The sequence below is a fragment of the Nematostella vectensis genome, chromosome 4 (assembly GCF_932526225.1).
Source record: "Nematostella vectensis chromosome 4, jaNemVect1.1, whole genome shotgun sequence".
Taxonomy (NCBI): Eukaryota; Metazoa; Cnidaria; class Anthozoa; order Actiniaria; family Edwardsiidae; genus Nematostella; species Nematostella vectensis.
The window spans coordinates 2,854,806-2,876,687 of record NC_064037.1 but is presented as its reverse complement, the minus strand read 5'-3'; the positions used below and the strand labels follow the sequence as shown (position 1 = coordinate 2,876,687).

At 42.8% G+C, this 21,882-nt stretch overlaps 1 protein-coding gene across 1 annotated transcript in view; it reads right to left on the bottom strand.

The window, feature by feature from the left end:
- Positions 1-3,728: 3,728 nt before the first annotated feature.
- Positions 3,729-21,882, bottom strand: part of LOC5511542 (laminin subunit alpha-5) — a 31,679-nt gene continuing 13,525 nt past the window's right edge. The window contains exons 14-34 of the mRNA XM_048726696.1: positions 21,105-21,274; positions 20,732-20,879; positions 19,660-19,766; positions 18,858-19,022; positions 18,417-18,521; positions 17,919-18,080; positions 17,174-17,434; positions 16,317-16,647; positions 16,102-16,239; positions 14,439-14,644; positions 12,423-12,681; positions 11,900-11,999; positions 11,001-11,160; positions 10,580-10,703; positions 10,083-10,270; positions 8,536-8,766; positions 8,307-8,464; positions 7,885-7,996; positions 7,587-7,814; positions 4,901-5,179; positions 3,729-4,376 (exon numbers count right to left, since the gene is read on the bottom strand). Of these exons, the coding sequence (XP_048582653.1) occupies positions 4,038-4,376; positions 4,901-5,179; positions 7,587-7,814; positions 7,885-7,996; positions 8,307-8,464; positions 8,536-8,766; positions 10,083-10,270; positions 10,580-10,703; positions 11,001-11,160; positions 11,900-11,999; positions 12,423-12,681; positions 14,439-14,644; positions 16,102-16,239; positions 16,317-16,647; positions 17,174-17,434; positions 17,919-18,080; positions 18,417-18,521; positions 18,858-19,022; positions 19,660-19,766; positions 20,732-20,879; positions 21,105-21,274 (3,971 nt within the window). The 3' untranslated portion in view covers positions 3,729-4,037. The remainder of the gene's footprint in view (positions 4,377-4,900; positions 5,180-7,586; positions 7,815-7,884; positions 7,997-8,306; positions 8,465-8,535; positions 8,767-10,082; positions 10,271-10,579; positions 10,704-11,000; positions 11,161-11,899; positions 12,000-12,422; positions 12,682-14,438; positions 14,645-16,101; positions 16,240-16,316; positions 16,648-17,173; positions 17,435-17,918; positions 18,081-18,416; positions 18,522-18,857; positions 19,023-19,659; positions 19,767-20,731; positions 20,880-21,104; positions 21,275-21,882) is intronic.

The window sequence follows — 21,882 nt, the reverse complement described above, 5'->3', positions numbered from 1 at the left end:
AAAAACACCGTGCGCACGGAATAAGATCTTATAAACACTAAAAAAACACCGTGCGCACGGGATAAGATCTTGTGAGCACTGAAAGAAACACCGTGCGCACGGAATAAGATATTATGAACACTGAAAGAAACACCGTGCGCACGGAATAAGATCTTATAAACACTAAAAAAACACCGTGCGCACGGGATAAGATCTTGTGAGCACTGAAAGAAACACCGTGCGCACGGAATAAGATCTTGTGAGCACTGAAAGAAACACCGTGCGCACGGAATAAGATATTATGAACACTGAAAGAAACACCGTGCGCACGGAATAAGATCTTATAAACACTAAAAAACACCGTGCGCACGGAATAAGATCTTATAAACACTAAAAAAACACCGTGCGCACGGAATAAGATATTATGAACACTGAAAGAAACACCGTGCGCACGGTATAAGATCTTGTGAGCACTGAAAGAAACACCGTGCGCACGGAATAAGATCTTATAAACACTAAAAAAACACCGTGCGCACGGAATAAGATCTTATAAACACTAAAAAACACCGTGCGCACGGAATAAGATCTTATAAACACTAAAAAAACACCGTGCGCACGGAATAAGATCTTGTGAGCATTGAAAGAAACACCGTGCGCACGGAATAAGATCTTGTGAGCACTGAAAGAAACACCGTGCGCACGGAATAAGATCTTATAAACACTAAAAAAAACACCGTGCGCACGGAATAAGATCTTATAAACACTAAAAAACACCGTGCGCACGGAATAAGATCTTATAAACACTAAAAAAACACCGTGCGCACGGAATAAGATATTATGAACACTGAAAGAAACACCGTGCGCACAGAATAAGATCTTGTGAGCACTGAAAGAAACACCGTGGGCACGGAATAAGATCTTATAAACACTAAAAAAACACCGTGCGCACGGGATAACATCTTGTGAACACTAAATAAAACACCGTGCGCACGGAATAAGATCTTGTGAGCACTGAAAGAAACACCGTGCGCACAGAATAAGATCTTATAAACACTAAAAAAACACCGTGTGCACGGAATAAGATCTTATAAACACTAAAAAAACACCGTGCGCACGGAATAAGATCTTATAAACACTAAACAAAACACCGTGCGCACGGGATAAGATCTTGTGAGCACTGAAAGAAACACCGTGCGCACAGAATAAGATCTTATAAACACTAAAAAAACACCGTACGCACGGAATATGATCTTATAAACACTAAAAAAAGCAACGTGCGCACGGAATAAGATCTTATATACACTAAAAAAAACACCGTGCGCACGGGATAAGATCTTGTGAGTACTGAAAAAAACACCGTGCGCACGGAATAAGATCTTATAAACACTAAAAAAAACACCGTGCGCACGGTATAAGATCTTGTGAGCACTAAAAGATACACCGTGCGCACGGAATAAGATCTTGTGAGCTATGAAAGAAACACCGTGCGCACGGAATAAGATATTATGAACACTGAAAGAAACACCGTGCGCATGGAATAAGATCTTGTGAGCACTAAAAGATACACCGTGCGCACGGAATAAGATCTTATAAACACTAAAAAAACACCGTGCGCACGGGATAAGATCTTGTGAGCACTGAAAGAAACACCGTGCGCACGGAATAAGATCTTGTGAGCACTGAAAGAAACACCGTGCGCACGGAATAAGATATTATGAACACTGAAAGAAACACCGTGCGCACGGAATAAGATCTTATAAACACTAAAAAACACCGTGCGCACGGAATAAGATCTTATAAACACTAAAAAAACACCGTGCGCACGGGATAAGATCTTGTGAGCACTGAAAGAAACACCGTGCGCACGGAATAAGATATTATGAACACTGAAAGAAACACCGTGCGCACGGAATAAGATCTTATAAACACTAAAAAAACACCGTGCGCACGGGATAAGATCTTGTGAGCACTGAAAGAAACACCGTGCGCACGGAATAAGATCTTGTGAGCACTGAAAGAAACACCGTGCGCACGGAATAAGATATTATGAACACTGAAAGAAACACCGTGCGCACGGAATAAGATCTTATAAACACTAAAAAACACCGTGCGCACGGAATAAGATCTTATAAACACTAAAAAAACACCGTGCGCACGGAATAAGATATTATGAACACTGAAAGAAACACCGTGCGCACGGAATAAGATCTTGTGAGCACTGAAAGAAACACCGTGCGCACGGAATAAGATATTATGAACACTGAAAGAAACACCGTGCGCACGGAATAAGATCTTGTGAGCACTGAAAAAAACACCGTGCGCACGGAATAAGATCTTGTGAGCACTGAAAGAAACACCGTGCGCACGGAATAAGATATTATGAACACTGAAAGAAACACCGTGCGCACGGAATAAGATCTTGTGAGCACTGAAAGAAACACCGTGCGCACGGAATACGATCTTATGAACACTGAAAGAAACACCGTGCGCACGGAATAAGATCTTGTGAGCACTGAAAGAAACACCGTGCGCACGGAATAAGATATTATGAACACTGAAAGAAACACCGTGCGCACGGAATAAGATATTATGAACACTGAAAGAAACACCGTGCGCACGGAATAAGATCTTGTGAGCACTGAAAGAAACACCGTGCGCACGGAATAAGATATTATGAACACTGAAAGAAACACCGTGCGCACGGAATAAGATCTTGTGAGCACTGAAAGAAACACCGTGCGCACGGAATAAGATATTATGAACACTGAAAGAAACACCGTGCGCACGGAATAAGATCTTGTGAGCACTGAAAGAAACACCGTGCGCACGGAATAAGATATTATGAACACTGAAAGAAACACCGTGCGCACGGAATAAGATTTTGTGAGCACACCGTGCGCACGGTATAAGATCTTATGAAAACTGAAAGAAACACCGTGCGCACGGAATAAGATCTTATAAACACTACAAAACACCGTGCGCACGGGGTAAGATCTTGTGAGCACTGAAAGAAACACCGTGCGCACGGAATAAGATCTTATAAACACTAAAAAAACACCGTGCGCACGGGATAAGAAACTGAAAGAAACACCGTGCAAACGGAATAAGTTCTTATAAACACAAAAAAAACACCGTGCGCACGGGATAAGAAAGTGAAAGAAACACCGTGCAAACGGAATAAGATCTTATAAACACTAAAAAGAAACACCGTGCGCACGGAATAAGATATTATGAACACTGAAAGAAACACCGTGCGCACGGAATAAGATCTTATAAACACTAAAAAAACACCGTGCGCACGGGATAAGATCTCATAAACACTAAAAAAACACCGTGCGCACGGGATAAGATCTTGTGAACACTAAAAGAAACACCGTGCGCATGGAATAAGATCTTGTGAACACTAAAAGAAACACCGTGCGCACGGAATAAGATCTTGTGAGCACTGAAAGAAACACCGTGCGCACGGAATAAGATCTTATAAACACTAAAAAAACACCGTGCGCACGGGATAAGATCTCATAAACACTAAAAAAACACCGTGCGCACGGAATAAGATCTTGTGAACACTAAAAGAAACACCGTGCGCATGGAATAAGATCTTGTGAACACTAAAAGAAACACCGTGCGCACCCCCTGCGGGATAAGATCTTGTGAGCACTGGGCCGGTTCCTGTGAGGTCGATTTACTTATCCCTATATATACGTATAGCGCTTAATTAGGAGCAAAAAAAAAACAACAACAAGACATTCGAAATAAAATTTCTTTATTACATTTCACCCCAGCATCCACTATCTGCTGCAATTCGTATAACCCACATTGTGCGGCTGTATAAAGGCGGGTTCGTCGAGATCCCTGACGAGCGGGAAATATTTTCACCAGCAGTGGTGACATACAACTATCAGTCCAAACAAACGATGATGTAACTTAAGCAATGGTGTCTTTCATGCCAGGACGGAAATCGAAAGTGTGATTTGAATCTACGTCAAGGACTAAGCGGTGATGACGGACTATAAACACGACTCCTAGCGCAAAGACACAGCGTATTCACCGTGCCATCATAACACGCACCCTCTAGTATTTGGCACTCGACGATACCTGGGTCTACACCTATTGCAAGTCCGGCCAACCACGTTGCTATGGCAACGGCATTGTCCCCCATATGATTGGCAGCTATCACTCATGGAACCCTGCTTGTCGCAGTCGCAGGGTAAAGCTCCTCGGTTGAAGCTCGTTGTCATGGCAAAGACAGACTTGAGGCAGAACTTGGAGGCAGAAGGCTTGATGTGGTAGTTATTATGTGCGCACTGTTGCACGAATTCTTGAGACATGTCTATGGGATCCGCGTCCAGTAGGGACGGCTGGAATGAGCGCGCCGGCACAAGGAGTAAGTAGTCCTGAGAGAAATGTAGGACATTATCAGAAAAAACAAACTCAACGAGAATCCACGGGCACTAGGATATGTAGAACATCATTAGAGATAACAAACTTAACAAAAGTCCACGGGCACTAGGATGTATAACATTATAAGAGATAACAAACATATTTATGTAGAACATCATTCGAGATAACAAACTCAAGAGTGCTTTACATTTACTCGTAGGGTAGTCTTGATAAGGTTTTAGACTAATTATAGCTCAAAAGCAAAAAAAAATTATTGAAAATCTTTTAAAAAAGTTGCTCTCTTTTTGAGAGTTCCCATGGTAACCGAGGCTCAAACCTCAACTCTCCGAGATCTAGACTGCCTGCAGTCATTTGTTTTTGATAAACAAGCACACTAAAGTCCAGCCATGACTGCGAGAGGACATAATAAACGAACTATTATAAGACGGAAGAAAGTCGACAGTAAACATCACCCTAACAGGGTGCCAAACCCCTGTCACCATATACAGTATACTGTACAATATCACGTGATACTCACTATCCAAATCGATGCTTCCTCGGGAATCACGACTGAAATCAACACATGGGAGCTACTTCCAATCGTAATCCGTTCTTTTAATCCAGAACGCTCCTGGGACTGGCCGATCGCACGGCAACCGGAAACGAAAGGACAATACCGGAAGTTGACCAAAGTGGGCGTGGCAGAATCGCTGCTGACGATTACTCGACCATTGAACGAGAGGAACTGGGGCTGGTAGAAGTGAACGATGACGTAATAGCGGCCAGGCTGCACAGTACTGTAAATGTAAAGGGTGTGCTGCAAATAGAAAAGAGGCAGTCAGGTCACGTGCGCACCCTGCATATCATCAAATTCTAGATCATACTTTGTAATCGAAGACAACATCGTCACTCAGATATACAATTTGAACCTCGCTTTGTAGATAGAAGCCGCTAAATCACATAGACCTGGTGATTAAATCACATAGACCTGGTGATTAAATCACATAGACCTGGTGATTAAATCACATAGACCTGGTGATTAAATCACATAGACCTGGTGATTAAATCACATAGAACTGGTGATTAAATTACATAGACCTGGTGATTAAATTACATAGACCTGGTGATTAAATCACATAGACCTGGTGATTAAATCACATAGACCTGGTGATTAAATCACATAGACCTGGTGATTAAATTACATAGACCTGGTGATTAAATTACATAGACCTGGTGATTAAATCACATAGACCTGGTGATTAAATCACATAGACCTGGTGATTAAATCACATAGACCTGGTGATTAAATCACATAGACCTGGTGATTAAATCACATAGACCTGGTGATTAAATCACATAGACCTGGTGATTAAATCACATAGACCTGGTGATTAAATCACATAGACCTGGTGATTAAATCACATAGACCTGGTGATTAAATCACATAGACCTGGTGATTAAATCACATAGACCTGGTGATTAAATCACATAGACCTGGTGATTAAATCACATAGACCTGGTGATTAAATTACATAGACCTGGTGATTAAATTACATAGACCTGGTGATTAAATCACATAGACCTGGTGATTAAATTACATAGACCTGGTGATTAAATCACATAGACCTGGTGATTAAATCACATAGACCTGGTGATTAAATCACATAGACCTGGTGATTAAATCACATAGACCTGGTGATTAAATCACATAGACCTGGTGATTAAATCACATAGACCTGGTGATTAAATCACATAGACCTGGTGATTAAATCACATAGACCTGGTGATTAAATCACATAGACCTGGTGATTAAATCACATAGACCTGGTGATTAAATCACATAGACCTGGTGATTAAATCACATAGACCTGGTGATTAAATCACATAGACCTGGTGATTAAATCACATAGACCTGGTGATTAAATCACATAGACCTGGTGATTAAATCACATAGACCTGGTGATTAAATCACATAGACCTGGTGATTAAATCACATAGACCTGGTGATTAAATCACATAGACCTGGTGACTATGGAAACTAGTGCCACTGGACCTTAATTAAATGTCGCGGGTTTCTTAAAGAAGAAAAAAAATCAAAATCAATTATTCTGTCTTATTACCTTTTTGAGTTTTATTTCCACAGTACAGTAAAACACTAATAACTGATATAAAGAGATAAAGGCTAGTCTAACGGTGGAAAGTTATTAACACATTGACCCCTCAACCGGCCTGTACCGGCTTTGGGAAGTACCCACAACCCAAAAAATTCATAAATTCAAAATAAACACAACAAGATGAAGATACTCAGGCATCAGTCTAAGGGATAAATGGTCTTGCAGATATGCGTCCAACCAAGGTGTTGGCATCTACTCTTAAGCCAAATAATAGCACAGGTTCTTTGACAAATCTCAAATCGAACAAGGAGAGAAAAGCAGAATCACCCCTCTCAATAAAACGATCAAAATACCACACAAAGGAGAGAGATCAGCAAACACAGCTCAAGACACAAATAGATACCTTTATTCTGATCCTTCAGGTACATTTCCTTGGCCTCAAAACACAATGTCCATTCCTTGAAGGATTGAACAACCACGAAAATATCTTTACGTATTGCAAAGAATTCTGGGAGATCCAGGGGAAAATTCAGGAGGGGAGGGCCAGTCAACACTCCTCTCCCCAAAGTCAGATGGTTTTTTAGAAGTCTTTTCACCCCGAAGCCAAACGAATCAATTCCAGGTCATACAGACCCAGAATAGCAGTGTAAACAATTTTGCATACAATTTGGTTTCAGAAAAGACACCATTTAGGAGAGCTGTGGTGATTCATTAGAAAATTATTTTCTCATCCGGGCAAAGCCAAACAAGGAAAAATCATCATGAATCCACCTTTGCTTGCAAATATCCATAAGCAAAGCACTCAATTATGCCCCAAAAGACTTCATGATGTCCTGAGACACTCTCCTAATATGCTCATAGCTGTATTTTTGATGAAAAATACAAGCAACCATCAACTTGTGCTGGCTTCAGCACATCGACGAGGGATTAAAAGTGGGGACCGCAAAGCACTGTTGGAAAGCTTGGATACCGCTGACTAGGTGCAGCTGTGTTTGACTTTGACGGGCTGTATAAAACTCAGAATAGGGGGGGAGGTATCTGTTTTCAGTCTGTTTTTTGTAAATTCAGCTCCAAAAAAGCCAGGAGTCAATGGGTTAACAGGTATAATACCTGTTGTGACGAGATATAGGCCAGTTTGACAGTAAAGTCCATCAGATATGGCGGTCTTGGGGAGCCGTGTCCGTTCTTATCCGTAGAGTTTTCTGCCTGGATGAGGATTGCATCAGTAGGCAATGTGTAATCGGACAGGACACAAGATGGACCGGACCGGACACACTGTGGAGCAGGAGTGAGGACGCTCGGCTTCCACGAGTCATGTGGGATAATCGTCACGGAGTTCTGGTAAACATTAAGTAAGTTAGTAATTTTTTGTCGTCATTTCGCTGGCCATGTGAATACTAAAACTCACCACTGCTAGAGAGAGGCGGCTGTACAGACTGATCGTGGCGCCGGCGTTGATCTGGAACACTTGCACGTCGTGATCCTCCTGGATAGCGACCTGGCGACAGCCGAATGTGTACCTGAAACCACATGATCACAAATCGTTATACAATCACGTGAACCTGAAACCATGTGACCAAAAATCATTATACACTTCACGTGTATTGAAACCACGTGACCACAAATAATCAAACACTTGATAAACGTGTACCTGAAACCACGTGACTTCAATTAAAGGCGCACTCCATGTATTTAAACTTATGCGATGGTTCGTATAAATTGCGGCTTTTTCGGTCAAAAAATTTAAAATTTTTAGATTTAGGTGACCTCCTAGAAAGTACCATATAAGGAAAATCCAAAACTGGGAATCATAAATATTTATGGACCCACCTGCATGATAATATTCTCATCCAACCAGCCTGCATTGCGCGCTCGGATGTTAGCTGAACATCGAGTCGACCTGTGCGCGAGCTTGGGTGATAATAGCTGGCGATTACCATATAAGCACCGCTTACAACAGCACTAGGCACATCTATAGACAGCACGTTCTGGAATTAAAAAATGCAGCTGAAAATGTGTTCCTGCAGCCTGTGTAGACTAACACTCGTGTCAAGCATACCTGCTGCCCGTGTAGCTCCACACTAGGGAAGGGAGGGCTCAGTGTTTGGTAGCGCCTGCCAGTCAACCTCCCTGACTCCGCCGACATCGTACTTACATCCACACCGTCGATGTTAGGGTAGCGGTAATGCAAGCAGTGCTGGTCAGCGGAGTTCACCTCGCAGGGGTTGGTCACGTGTTCCTTGAGTACGGTCGGGCGATAGTAGGCCTCTGGGAGGAGGATTAGGCAATCCTGGGTATAGAGAAAATAGTGAAGGGAATGAAAGAGAAAAGACAGTCCAGGGAATAGAGGAAATAGTGAAAGGAAGGAAAGGGAAGGGAAGGGAAGGAAAGGGAGAAAAGAAGGTCCTGGGAATAGGGGAAATGGTGAAGGGGATGAAAGGGAGAAAAGACAGTCCTGGGAATAGAGGAAATAGTGAAGGGAACGAAAGGGAGAAAAGACAGTCCTGGGAATAGAGGAAATAGTGAAGGGAAGGAAAGGGAGAAAAGAAGGTCCTGGGAATAGGGGAAATGGTGAAGGGAATGAAAGGGAGAAAAGACAGTCCTGGGAATAGAGGAAATAGTGAAGGGAAGGAAAGAGAGAAAAAAAGGTCCTGGGAATAGGGGAAATAGTGAAGGGAATGAAAGGGAGAAAAGACAGTCCTGGGAATAGAGGAAATAGTGAAGGGAATGAAAGAGAGAAAAGACAGTCCTGGGAATAGAGGAAATAGTGAAGGGAATGAAAGGGAGAAAAGACAGTCCTGGGAATAGAGGAAATAGTGGAGGGAGGGAAATGGAGAAAAGATGGTCCTGGGAATAGAGGAAATAGTGAAGGAAGGGAAAGGATAAAGAAGTCCTATAAAGGGCTCTGAGAGAGTGTCACGCATATCAAGGTTGTAAAGGTTTTCTCAATCCAGTAGACCGGGGTTCGGACCCAGGTCAGGTCTGTTTGGGACAGGTGTTATAACAACCTAATGCTTTCTACATTTGGAATTGTGAATTCCTCTTCTTCACAGATATGCAGAGATCCTGTGCCCGCAATTAGCTACCACAAGCTTAATACATTCACACATTAATAAAGTTATTTTGTATTTCCATTTTTGGCGTTACTGTTACTTAAGATATGGTGCAACCCTCTTCAAAGAAGAGAAATCGCACTAATACAGGTTGATATTACGCTTTTCATCTAGAGTGATAAGAAGAGGGAATCACTTATCACTTTTAGAACTTCTAAAAACTTCTTAAGACAAATTATCCTTGATTCAAACCTTAAACTCTTAAATCCGAACAACTAATGGGCCTTTCCCCCAAAAAAATCATGCTTGTCTCTTTCTTGATTTTTTCAAATTCTCTTTTTTTTTCTCTTTTAGTTTCTACAGCACATAGCCGTAGCAGTCCTCAAAGAATTGGGGAGGGGGGGCACAATACAGAAACATTAAGAAAACAATGGGGGACACAGCCACGCCCGTACTAGTCATTTTCTTATAATTTTTTTAAATATTGGGGGGGGGGGCACGTGCCCCTAGTGCCCCATCCTTTGCTACCTTGCTACGGCCCTGCAGCACGTACCAGTTGAATAGTGGAAGTACTCGCACCCATTGACATCCTCCACTTGCCCCTGCTTAGCAGAACTTCTATGGGACGACCCTTACTATCTTTGGCTGTGACGTACTGGGCCAGAGTGTGTGACCACGTGGCCGTGGATTTGAAACGAACACCAAGTTTGTGTTGACTGGCGGGTCCTAAGGGGAAAAACCCTGACGAAAACCAAACAAACACACACTAGATGGGTGAGTTGTATTCCAATACAAACACACAATAGATGAGTGAGCAATACAAATAACAGACACGCTAGAAGGGTAGAAGGGAGGGAGAAAGATGTGTTATATGGTCGCCTGACTCCAATGTAAGAATTAACTTGATCAGGGAGGGGGCTAGGGAGTGTAGTAGGGGAGGGGAGAGAGGGGTGTTATATGATTGCCCGACCAAAATTAAAGAATTAACTTGGTCAGGTAGGCTCTAACGAGCGTAGTAGGGGTGTTGAGAGAGGGGCATTAAGTGCTCACCTGACTCGAGAGTAGGGGTGAACGTGATCAGGGCCCCTACGGGGCGAACTTGACTCAGTGTGTAGTGCAGTATAACGTGATACTGAGTGGTGCGTGGAATGTCTATCATCATGTGAATCCGGCTCTGTGTAAAGGAACAAGATAAAGACAATGATGAGGAGCAGAAGTTCTACTAAACAGAGCTGGGTTCAATTAGACAGGGAGGTGTTGATGGTGATGGAAGAGATGACGGTGGTGATGCGCGTGATGTTAATGATGTTAATTGCTGTGTTTTGTTGGCGATGATATTATGATGGTGATATTTGTAGTGATGATTCTAATGATGGTAGTTGATGGCGGTGTTGAAGATGGTACTGATAACGATAACAATGACAATAATAATAATGATGATGATGATGATGATAATGATGATGATGTGTACCTGGTAGGCATCCAGTACAGTGTAGCCTGCGCCAGAGAAGCCAGGGAACTGTATGGTGTTGTGGTAGACGGCTACTGGTATCTGGTTGTCCGTCTCCCCGTCCTCAAACTCGAACTTAATGTGGTGAAGATCCGGGCTGTAGGCCTTGTTATTTTCAATTCTGGAGAGAAAGAACCATGATTTATCGATCTTAAAGGGTAAAGCATCAAGAGAAAACAGCTTTAATTTATTTACTACAAAATGACAACATAACGGATTAATTTTAGAAACTTAGAGTTAGGTTACCAACTGCACATTCAGAAGGAACTTGGAAAAAATCTCATATCCGCTGGGAATTGATGGCCTTTAGTAACATGCTCTACCCGCTGGGCAACATTTGATTCATGGCTTAAATACTTGGCAGCTTGGGAGCAGATAGTTATCCTTAAGCTGCTTTACTAATGTAATAATAAAAACATTTTTTTTATCTGAGACAAACATGAGATTAGCGATAAAAGCAATTAAGAAACAAATTAACATGAATAATGTCTAACTAGCGAGAGGAATATCTGACTGCAGCCTGCGTTGTATTGTGTAGAAAATTTTAGATGTGTTTCCATCACCCGCCAGATGTATCCCATTCTAGCCTACTGTTAGTCTGTTAATGTCATTGTTACGAGTCACGTGCTATCTATCAGTTTAACCGCTCTCTCGCTTCGTCCATCTTGTTTCGGTTTGCTTGGCTCTCATTAAAAGCGTTGTGGCAGCTTGCACTGTCCACACATCACCTCAGAGAAGATTATAACAGCCAGACAAAGCAAACGATATGTCAAGAACCGCTAAACAATGTAGACAGAACATTTTGTCACTTGATACCAATTTCGTTACCTTTCCAGGAAACATCTGTCCCACTTACTTACCTGTCACAATGAATGCCTCCTACATTTGACATGCATGCGCACTGGCCAGTGAAACCGTCACAGTATGAGCCAAATGAGTTCCCGACTTTACAGTTACAACCTGCGGTCGTGACATCACATTAGGGCTAATCGAGAAATGAAAAGAAAAGGCTTTTCCAGCCTGTATGTGGCTCCCTCTATAAAGCAGCCACCTTTCATGACCCTGAGGGTTGCCGCTCGATAGAGGTACCACTGAGTGCTGAATGGTCGCTAATCAAACCTTCAGAGCAATAATAGCATTCTTTTTCTACGGAGCAACAGGGATACATCTCGTCAAACATTGTTAATCAAGAGTCAGACGTATGGATATTATTTTCAAGTTGTCTCTTAAACAAAACGGATTTTAAAGCGTTAACAATAAAAAAGTGTTGTAGAAACAAAATCAATTCATTGATTTAACATGCCTGAAATAAGAACGAAAACGAACGGGTATATTTTATTAAAAAATCATATGTCCCCATAATATCTTCATTCAAGAACTTACGTTTGCATCCAAAGGTGTCTGCGGCTTGGTAGCCATAGTAACCATCAGCGCAGCGCCCGCATTCCCGGCCAGTCACGTGAGCCTTGCAATTACATCTCCCATGATCCTTATCGCAATCGCCTATACTTCCCAAAGTTCCATTCAGATTACATCCGCAGGACCGACATCCTTTAGGGTTGAAAATACTTAGGCCGAAGTGCATGCTCTTGCATTGCTCGCATTCCGCACCTTGCACGTTCTCTTTGCATGTGCACTTGGTCTATAATAAAAAAAGAATAGCCATTATCAGCATAACATGTGCAATTTTAGCTGATTCTGGGTGATTCTATATCATGCTGTCGAAGATTTTGTGTAGTAATTTGAAAAGCAATAAAGAGAAAAAACGAAGAGGAAGGTAGATGGTATAATACAGCAAGGCTCAAGGACGGGAATAAAGCGGTCTAAAGTTGCTTAAGGATAGTGGAAAGGGTCGTCGACCGGCGCCTTGACGGGCTAATACTTAACGAAATATTGCGAATAATATATCGTTTTAAAGGTGAATAAATGTAGAATGCTACCATATATCTACATTTAGTGATTTGTTTATACGGTATGAAGCGCGCCCCGAAAACTGACAAAACAAGTGGTGTTTACATATCGAGTTATAGGACCACAGGGTTACCACGTGAAACCGGCTCAAACGCAGAATATCAATCAGCACATAACAAACACCAAAGTCTTGTCTGCGAATTTTGATTGGTTGTTTTGTTCGAAAGGAAATGATTTTCAAAGTCGTAAGACGTTGTGATACCCGATCTTCGTTACATAACAGTTTATAATTTGGCAAAAGGAAGGACTCTCTAAAATCGCAGACACGATATTAATCTCATGTTATCGACTAAAACAATGTTTCAAACATGAACTCTTTACGATAAATTGTGTTGTGCCAATAGCTTCTTAAAGCACGAGCAAAAACTCATAGCAGAGTAATTCGCCGCTAAAGCTAAGTAAACATAAGAGGATTAAGAGGCAATCTGTCACTACCCTCTTCACCATTAACACAAGCGCCAACAAGCTTCCCGCTGGTGGGATACGGCTTCCTATTTTTCACGGGGAGCTCGTAATATGAGCACTGAGAACTCTTCGTGCCTGCGTTGTAGCTCATCACAAATCACATCCAGTGGGAAGCCATGGGAAAGACATGAAATGCGTCAAAGAGAGTGAGCAAAAAAGAAAGCGTGAAACCTCGAGATAATAAGGGAAGGCAAGCCACTTGGCTAAGGCCACTAAACAAAAGGTGGTGCTGCAACTCCCCAAGTTACCGAAAATGCTCTCGCTTCTTTGGATCCACGAGATAAATGATATCACCCTGGCTTCCAGAGGCTGAATATCCGCTTTTCCAAGTATGCTAGAGGGCGCTTCGCTCGAGAAACTCTCGGAGCCTCTGGTTTTTAGGGTAAAATGATATTCGCTTCATTTAAAAATCTTTCAATACGTGAACGATCAATTTTTGTCCAGATATGATGGTTGATAGCCACGGATTACGGTTAGATTTCGCTTTGGGTTTTACCGCATTGAAAGTCGGAAAAGTCGATGGAGTCACAGTATAATAATAAATGCTCATAGGAATTATAGTTTGAGAAGTACGCGAGAGTGGCACCGAAATTATAATAACGCTGTGTTGTGTCACCTCAGATTTGAAAACTCCCGGATAACGAGCACCAAATTAGTTATGGGATCCTGTGTCTTAAAAGGATTAAAGGATTTTTGACACCTTTCGTGTTATGTCTATATTAGACGGAAAACGAACTTTTCTTGTAACTCGCGATTCTTTTGAGATAGAAAGAAAATTCTTTTTGGAAATTGTAGTTTATTTGTTACCAAATCAATTCAAAATTAAAAAAAAATGGGTCGAAAGTGCTTCTGACCCTTTCCACTATCCTTAACACTATCTATAACCTTTTTCGTCATTTCCACATGTTTTGTTGCCCTGGTAATTATTGGGCATTAGATGACCCCTTGTAAGATCTTACTTACGTCATTTCCGTTGCCGCATGTATTTTGTTGCCCTGGCAACAGACGGATTCCTGCCGGGTTGCACCCACACTGCTTGCAGCGCGGGAAGTCATAGTACCCGACGCGACATTGGTCGCATTTGAGACCCTCGAAGTTCATACGACATTGACACTGGCCCCAGCTCCCACAAAACGTGCTGAGAGAGCCCCTGGTATCGCAATTACACGCTGGGTATCAAAAAATAATCACGTATTACACGCTGGGTATCACAAATAATCACGTATTACACGCTGGGTATCACAAATAATCACGTATTACACGCTGGGTATCACAAATAATCACATATTACACGATGGGTATCACAAATAATCACGTATTACACGCTGGGTATCACAAATAATCACGTATTACACGCTGGGTATCACAAATAATCACGTATTACACGCTGGGTATCACAAATAATCACGTATCACACGCTGGGTATCACAAATAATCACGTATTACACGCTGGGTATCACAAATAATCACATATTACACGATGGGTATCACAAATAATCACGTATTACACGCTGGGTATCACAAATAATCACGTATTACACGCTGGGTATCACAAATAATCACGTATTACACGCTGGGTATCACAAATAATCACGTATTACACGCTGGGTATCACAAATAATCACGTATTACACGCTGGGTATCACAAATAATCACGTATTACACGCTGGGTACCACAAATAATCACGTATTACACGCTGGGTATCACAAATAATAACGTATTACACGCTGGGTATCACAAATAATCACGTTTTACACGCTGGGTATCACAAATAATCACGTATTACACGCTGGGTATCACAAATAATCACGTTTTACACGCTGAGTATCACAAATAATCACGTTTTACACGCTGGGTATCACAAATAATCACGTATTACACGCTGGGTATCACAAATAATCACGTTTTACACGCTGGGTATCACAAATAATCACGTATTACACGCTGGGTATCACAAATAATCACGTATTACACGCTGGGTATCACAAATAATCACGTTTTACACGCTGGGTATCACAAATAATCACGTATTACACGCTGGGTATCACAAATAATCACGTATTACACGCTGGGTATCACAAATAATCACGTATTACACGCTGGGTATCACAAATAATCACGTATTACACGCTGGGTATCACAAATAATCACGTATTACACGCTGGGTATCACAAATAATCACGTATTACACGATGGGTATCACAAAAAAACCACGTATTAGAATTGGAGGTGATGTCGCGATAAGGCTGCTAGGATAACACAAATGGTCACGTACTAGACTTGAGGGGGGAGGGGAAGGTCAGAGAACGGCCCTCTGTTGCAGCTTAAAACGTTAGGATAACTCGGGGGGTCCCATATTAGACTTAAGAGGGGACGGAGTGGGAACGAAGGAGCCCCTGTTTGTCTACACGCTGGAATAACGCTTTAGTAGAAAATTAATTATCATTGTTATTATCAAAGGACAACTTCAATGAGCAAAGGACCTCTGGTATCCCTAGAATAAGACAACGGTTGATCTTAGATGAGGGGTGGTCAAAGAGAGTGCTCAAAAGCCGTCAAAGGGCGGCTACAAAAGGGGTCACCTTTTCAAGGGAGAATAAAAAGTGGCAACAGATTATGTCTCACCTTTGCAGTTTGGGTAACCATAGTAACCATATGACGCACACCTGTCACATTTGCGACCGCCGAAGCCTCGGGTGCAGGTACAATGCCCTGTGACGTCACAGTCGGGTGACACCGACCCTACAGGACTGCATTCGCACTCTGTCGAAAAGAAAAAAAATAAGTGTTCACTCGGCTGAATGTGCAAAGGGAATATGGTGTGCTATCCGTCAACTCACTGCGGCAGTTTGGGAATCCTGTGTAACTAGCCATACAGCGGTCACACTTGCGTCCTACCACGTTCCGCCGACATGTACATTGCCCTCCAAACTTACTACAGCTGGCATCAAGCGCTCCCTTAGGGTCGCATTCACAAGGGAAGGGCGCGCCATTGAAGTTAAGCGTCAGTGTGAATACGAAGTCACGACAGAGGCGGGCGTGACGCCCGGAGTGCGTGACATGGTAGTGGTTTGTCGCGCAATACTTGATAAAGTCGTTGACATCGCCTTTGTGGTGGAGTTTGAGTATCGACTCATCGTATGACGCACTCGGGACCAAAATCACGTAAACCTGAAAGGACAGTACTCGATCAATACTTGACCAAGGCTCATAAAACACTTGGAAAGACAATTATCGCACGGCATCGAGATGAGCACTCCTATAGTTTTCGTACGTATATGAAGACTCTGAGAATCTCGTACATACCCGTACAAGACCCGAAAAAGCAACTTGCGACACGAAAAGACTCATAGGGCACTCGAATAAGACTCGACCAACATTCGGAGAATCTTATAACACCCGGGGAAGTCTCGAATAGCACTCGGGTGAGACTAGCACAGCACTCGGTAAGTCATGCAAAGCACGCCATTAAACTTCGCACAGCACTCGAGTAAATCCCGCACGACATTCGGGCAACACTCGCATAGTACTCGGGTAAGTCCTGCAAAGCACTCGCGTAAATCTCGTACGACACTGGAGTTAATCTCAACCAAACTAGAATTCTGATCGTAACAGTAAAAAGTTAATAATTAATTCGCGTTAAAGATCTACAATACCGCAAAACTTCCAATCTCTTCGTCATTCGTGAAGTACGTACCACAGATGTTTCTTTCATCGAGATGACGTTCAGGGACAGCCGACCAGCGTCGAACTCCTTCTCGTCACCAGGCCACTGAACCAAAACTCTGCAACCGCTATCCGTGGCGCAAAACTCAAAAGTGACATCAACGGTCAGCGGCTTTACCCCAGAAGTAATCTGCACACTACCGAGCGCACGGAGTACACCCGGCTGCTTGTAATGGATGATCACATGGTACTTCCCACGTGACTTGACCACTCCCTTAAGAGGGGTTTTCATCTGCCAGACAAAGTGACACAAGATAAATAAAGAGACTGTGATGCAACAGGGCCCCTGTTACGGTATAGCGTATTGTTGATATTCTCATGGATACCACGACCTCTGCTTTGCAGCCGCACCTTAACACTAAAAATGGACTACAGAATAAGTTAAATGTTGCCAAAAAAGAACAACCCTTTTAAAACTTGATTGTTTGTAACCCACCACGTCTGCTTAGTAGAATTAATTCTAATAATAAAATTATCATTGTTATTATTATCACACTATACACTAAATTTGTAATCGCAACACTCAAAACGGTTAAGCAATCATCAATACAACTTAATTTAGTTTCAAGTAAAGACTGGTTCTTGATAGCGAGTCCAGTAAGGATTCACATAAACAGGAATAAGTTTCATGCAAACCGTTTTTTAAATAACCACATAAAACAAACAGAAGACATGGAAAACGCCCTTGTTTGAGCATGGAAACACCAAAGAGTTACCTTGTCTGCCCGGGAGCTAGGGACATCAGAGACAAGCCACACTGCGTCTTTGGGCATGTCGTAGGTAGAGGCCTCGCATTTGTTTAGGTAGGAAGAACAACGGAGGAAAGGCTTCAAATACAAGATGTCCCAGCTTTCTATCGGTATCGCAGTCACTGAGATCTGGCGCAAAATATAACGAAAAGGCTAAGTAAAAGTAAAAATGTTTCACGATGAAAAGCCCCCCTAATGACATATCGAGCCTGGGATTTCGAGGGTAAAGAAAGTCTTATCAGGCGTGTTTCGATATGGAAAAAGCGTAGTATTTGAAGATTCCTTAATAAGAAATGACCCAATTTTTGGCCGCCAAGGGGGGTGACCGCGCACCCCCCCCCCCGTGTACGCGCCTGCTTGTAATAAAGGCAAAGGGAGTTCGAGAAAAAGAATGGGGAACTCAGGGAAAGAAATAACTCATTTCAAACCACAAGAACGAAAACGTAAGAATTTTCCTAAACTCACCAGCCCTATACTTGCGGCTGAGAACGCAACAATCGAGATCTTGTTTTTGTAGATATCGGCTGTCATGTCGAACTCCACGACCTGACTACGGTCACTTAGCACAACCTATCATAAGGGAAACAATAAACATAATAAAACAAAAGCAAAAAGCAAGTACATGAAACTAAAAGAAAATGACTATTAGTTCATAATCTGAAGTTGGGGTATACCGGAGGAGGGGTTGCGGTGATGCAGTTTTGTCTTAAAATAAGTGCGGTCTTTTGGTGGGGTTTTGCGTGTCGGTTTCTTAAAACAAAGCGGCTAGGTTCTTTTTGCAAAACGTCGATGTGGTTCTGCGTTTTTTTTTCATTTTGTTGAGTTTTGGTATTTTCACGGAACTTACACCCCGTCATACAGTGCAACGCATGCAGTGGTTAAGTCTGACGGGAAGGACCTCATTACCTGCTTGCAGGCGAACTGGTACTGACAAGGCTGGGCTTCTAGTACGCCCTGCCGTTTGTTATGGTAGACATAAATGCGGTGGACTATTCTCTGTGGCTGGAAATACGAGATGACCAAAGCATACTTGCCAGGATGCGGCACAGGGATGTAGTAGTACACATTGACCTAAAACACGACAGAACATTGCGGTATTGGTAACACGTATGTAGTGGTACACATTGACCTAAAACACGACAGAACATTGCGGTATTGGTAACACGTATGTAGTAGTACACATTGACCTAAAACACGACAGAACATTGCGGTATTGGTAACACGTATGTAGTAGTACACATTGACCTAAAACACGACAGAACATTGTTGTATTGGTAACACGTATGTAGTAGTACACATTGACCTAAAACACAACAGAACATTGCGGTATTGGTAACACGTATGTAGTAGTACACATTGACCTAAAACACGACAGAACATTGCGGTATTGGTAACACGTATGTAGTAGTACACATTGACCTAAAACACAACAGAACATTGCGGTATTGGTAACACATATACCTACTTGGTAACACATATACCTACACAATACACCAACAATCAACAACAATGACATTTAGGATAACGCCATCACTCCTGTAGGCAAACGTGTTGGTATCGCTGCAGGGGGCAGATTATTGAAAATGTTTTTTTCGAAAACAACCAGAGGGGGTCCCTCTCCCCCATGCGCAAGCCCGCTCCGGCCTTCATCGCTATATCTTCCCCAAATATCTGCTATTTTGCTACGGCTTAACCTTTTTTGGAATACCTGTGCGTTCCCTAATGCTGCCATGTACTCGAATCCAGGTCTTTGAAGGTCGAAACGATCATCATCAAAATATTTGAGGCTTCCAACGCTAAGAAAGCCACGTATTCCTGCAAAAAAGGGCGCGCAGTTTAGCAACCGGCAGATACTTCATGTATGAACTGACACATACCAGAGATATTGACTGTCACATTTTGTGGATATGGACCAACACATAAAGGGGGATATGGACTTATACATACAGGGGATATGGACCAACACATAAAGGGGGTATGGACTTATACATACAGGGGATATGGACTTATACATACAGGGGATATGGACTTATACATACAGGGGATATGGACCAACACACAAGGGGGATATGGACTTATACATACAGTGGATATGGACCAACACACAAGGGGGATATGGACTTATACATACAGGGGATATGGACCAACGCACAAGGGGGATATGGACTTATACATACAGGGGATATGGACCAACACACAAGGGGGATATGGACTTATACATACAGGGGATATGGACCAACACACAAGGGGGATATGGACTTATACATACAGGGGATATGGACCAACACATAAAGGGGATATGGACTTATACAAAAAGGGAATATGGACTTATACATACAGGGGATATGGACCAACACACAAGGGGGATATGGACCAACACATAAAGGGGATATGGACTTATACATACAGGGGATATGGACCAACACATACAGGGGATATGGACTTATACATACAGGGGATATGGACCAACGCATACAGGGATATGGACCAACACACAAGGGGGATATGGATTAACACATACAAGGGATATGGACCAACACATACAGGGGATATGGTCTGACACATACCGTGAATATGAAATGACTAATACCAGAGAAATGGATTGATGCATATCGAGAACATGAATTGATCCATACCGGGGATATGGATTGAAACACTGTGACTGGTGATGTAATATCAAAGATATTTAACCGTGATGGCGACTGGGAGATACCGGACATTTGGACTGACAATACCGTGGACGATCCTGGTACATACCGGGGATAAAGATGAACACATACCAGGGATAGTGTCAGTATTGTTGTCGGTGTAGTAAGTGTACATATAACAATGCTTGTCGTAGTACACGTTCGCTAGACATGGCTCCGAGGGAGACTGGTGCAGGAGTGGCGCCTTGTAGTATTCCTCCGGTAGTAGGGCGACGTAATCCTAGGAAGTGAATAATTTCGATATTGTACAAGGCTGACGCAGCTGTGTTTAAGTGTGTCTGTGTGTCCGGAAAAAGGGGAGGGGGATATATTCCCACTCGCTGGTATGATCGATAAACAACCTTAACGAAAAAAAGCTCATATGAGTCTTATCAGACCTGTCAACAACCTCTCTTCAAGACGCATCATGGGTACTATCCACAAGTTGTGTGAACGTTGCTCGTACCATAAGCAAGTCGGAGCTCGTGCTTGTCATCGAGATGATCCACACGCCCTTGTTCAGCTCCACCTCAACCAACCGCCCGTTAGACTCGGCAGTGTACAGCTTGTTACGCACGCCACTCCCATCGCGCGATGGTAGGAACGAGGTAGTCATCGTGTGCATAGGCTTGCCTCCTAGACCAACAGGGAGAAAGCGGTCATTATAAGAGTGCTGTGGGTACAATAGGGCCCCCTAGATGAACAGGGAAAAAGCGGTCATTATAAGAGTGCTGTGGGTACAATAGGGCCCCCTAGACAAACAGGGAAAAAGCGGTCATTATAAGAGTGCTGTGGGTACAATAGGGCCCCCTAGACCAACAGGGAGAAAGCGGTCATTATAAGAGTGCTGTGGGTACAATAGGGCCCCCTAGACGAACAGGGAAAAAGCGGTCATTATAAGGGTGCCGTGGGTACAATAGGGCCCCCTAGACAAACAGGGGTACAATAGGGCCCACTAGACGAACAGGGAAAAAGCGGTCAGTATAAGGGTGCCGTGGGTACAATAGGGCCCCCTAGACAAACAGGGGTACAATAGGGCCCACTAGACGAACAGGGAAAAAGCGGTCAGTATAAGGGTGCCGTGGGTACAAAAGGCCTCCTAGACAGGGAGAAGGCGGTCGGTATAAGGGTACTGTGGGTACAATAGGGGCCCCTAGACGAACAGGGAGAAGGGTACTGTGGGTAATGGTGTACGGTGGTAATTGTGTGACTAGTCATAACCTGACTTGTATTGCGTGACTAGT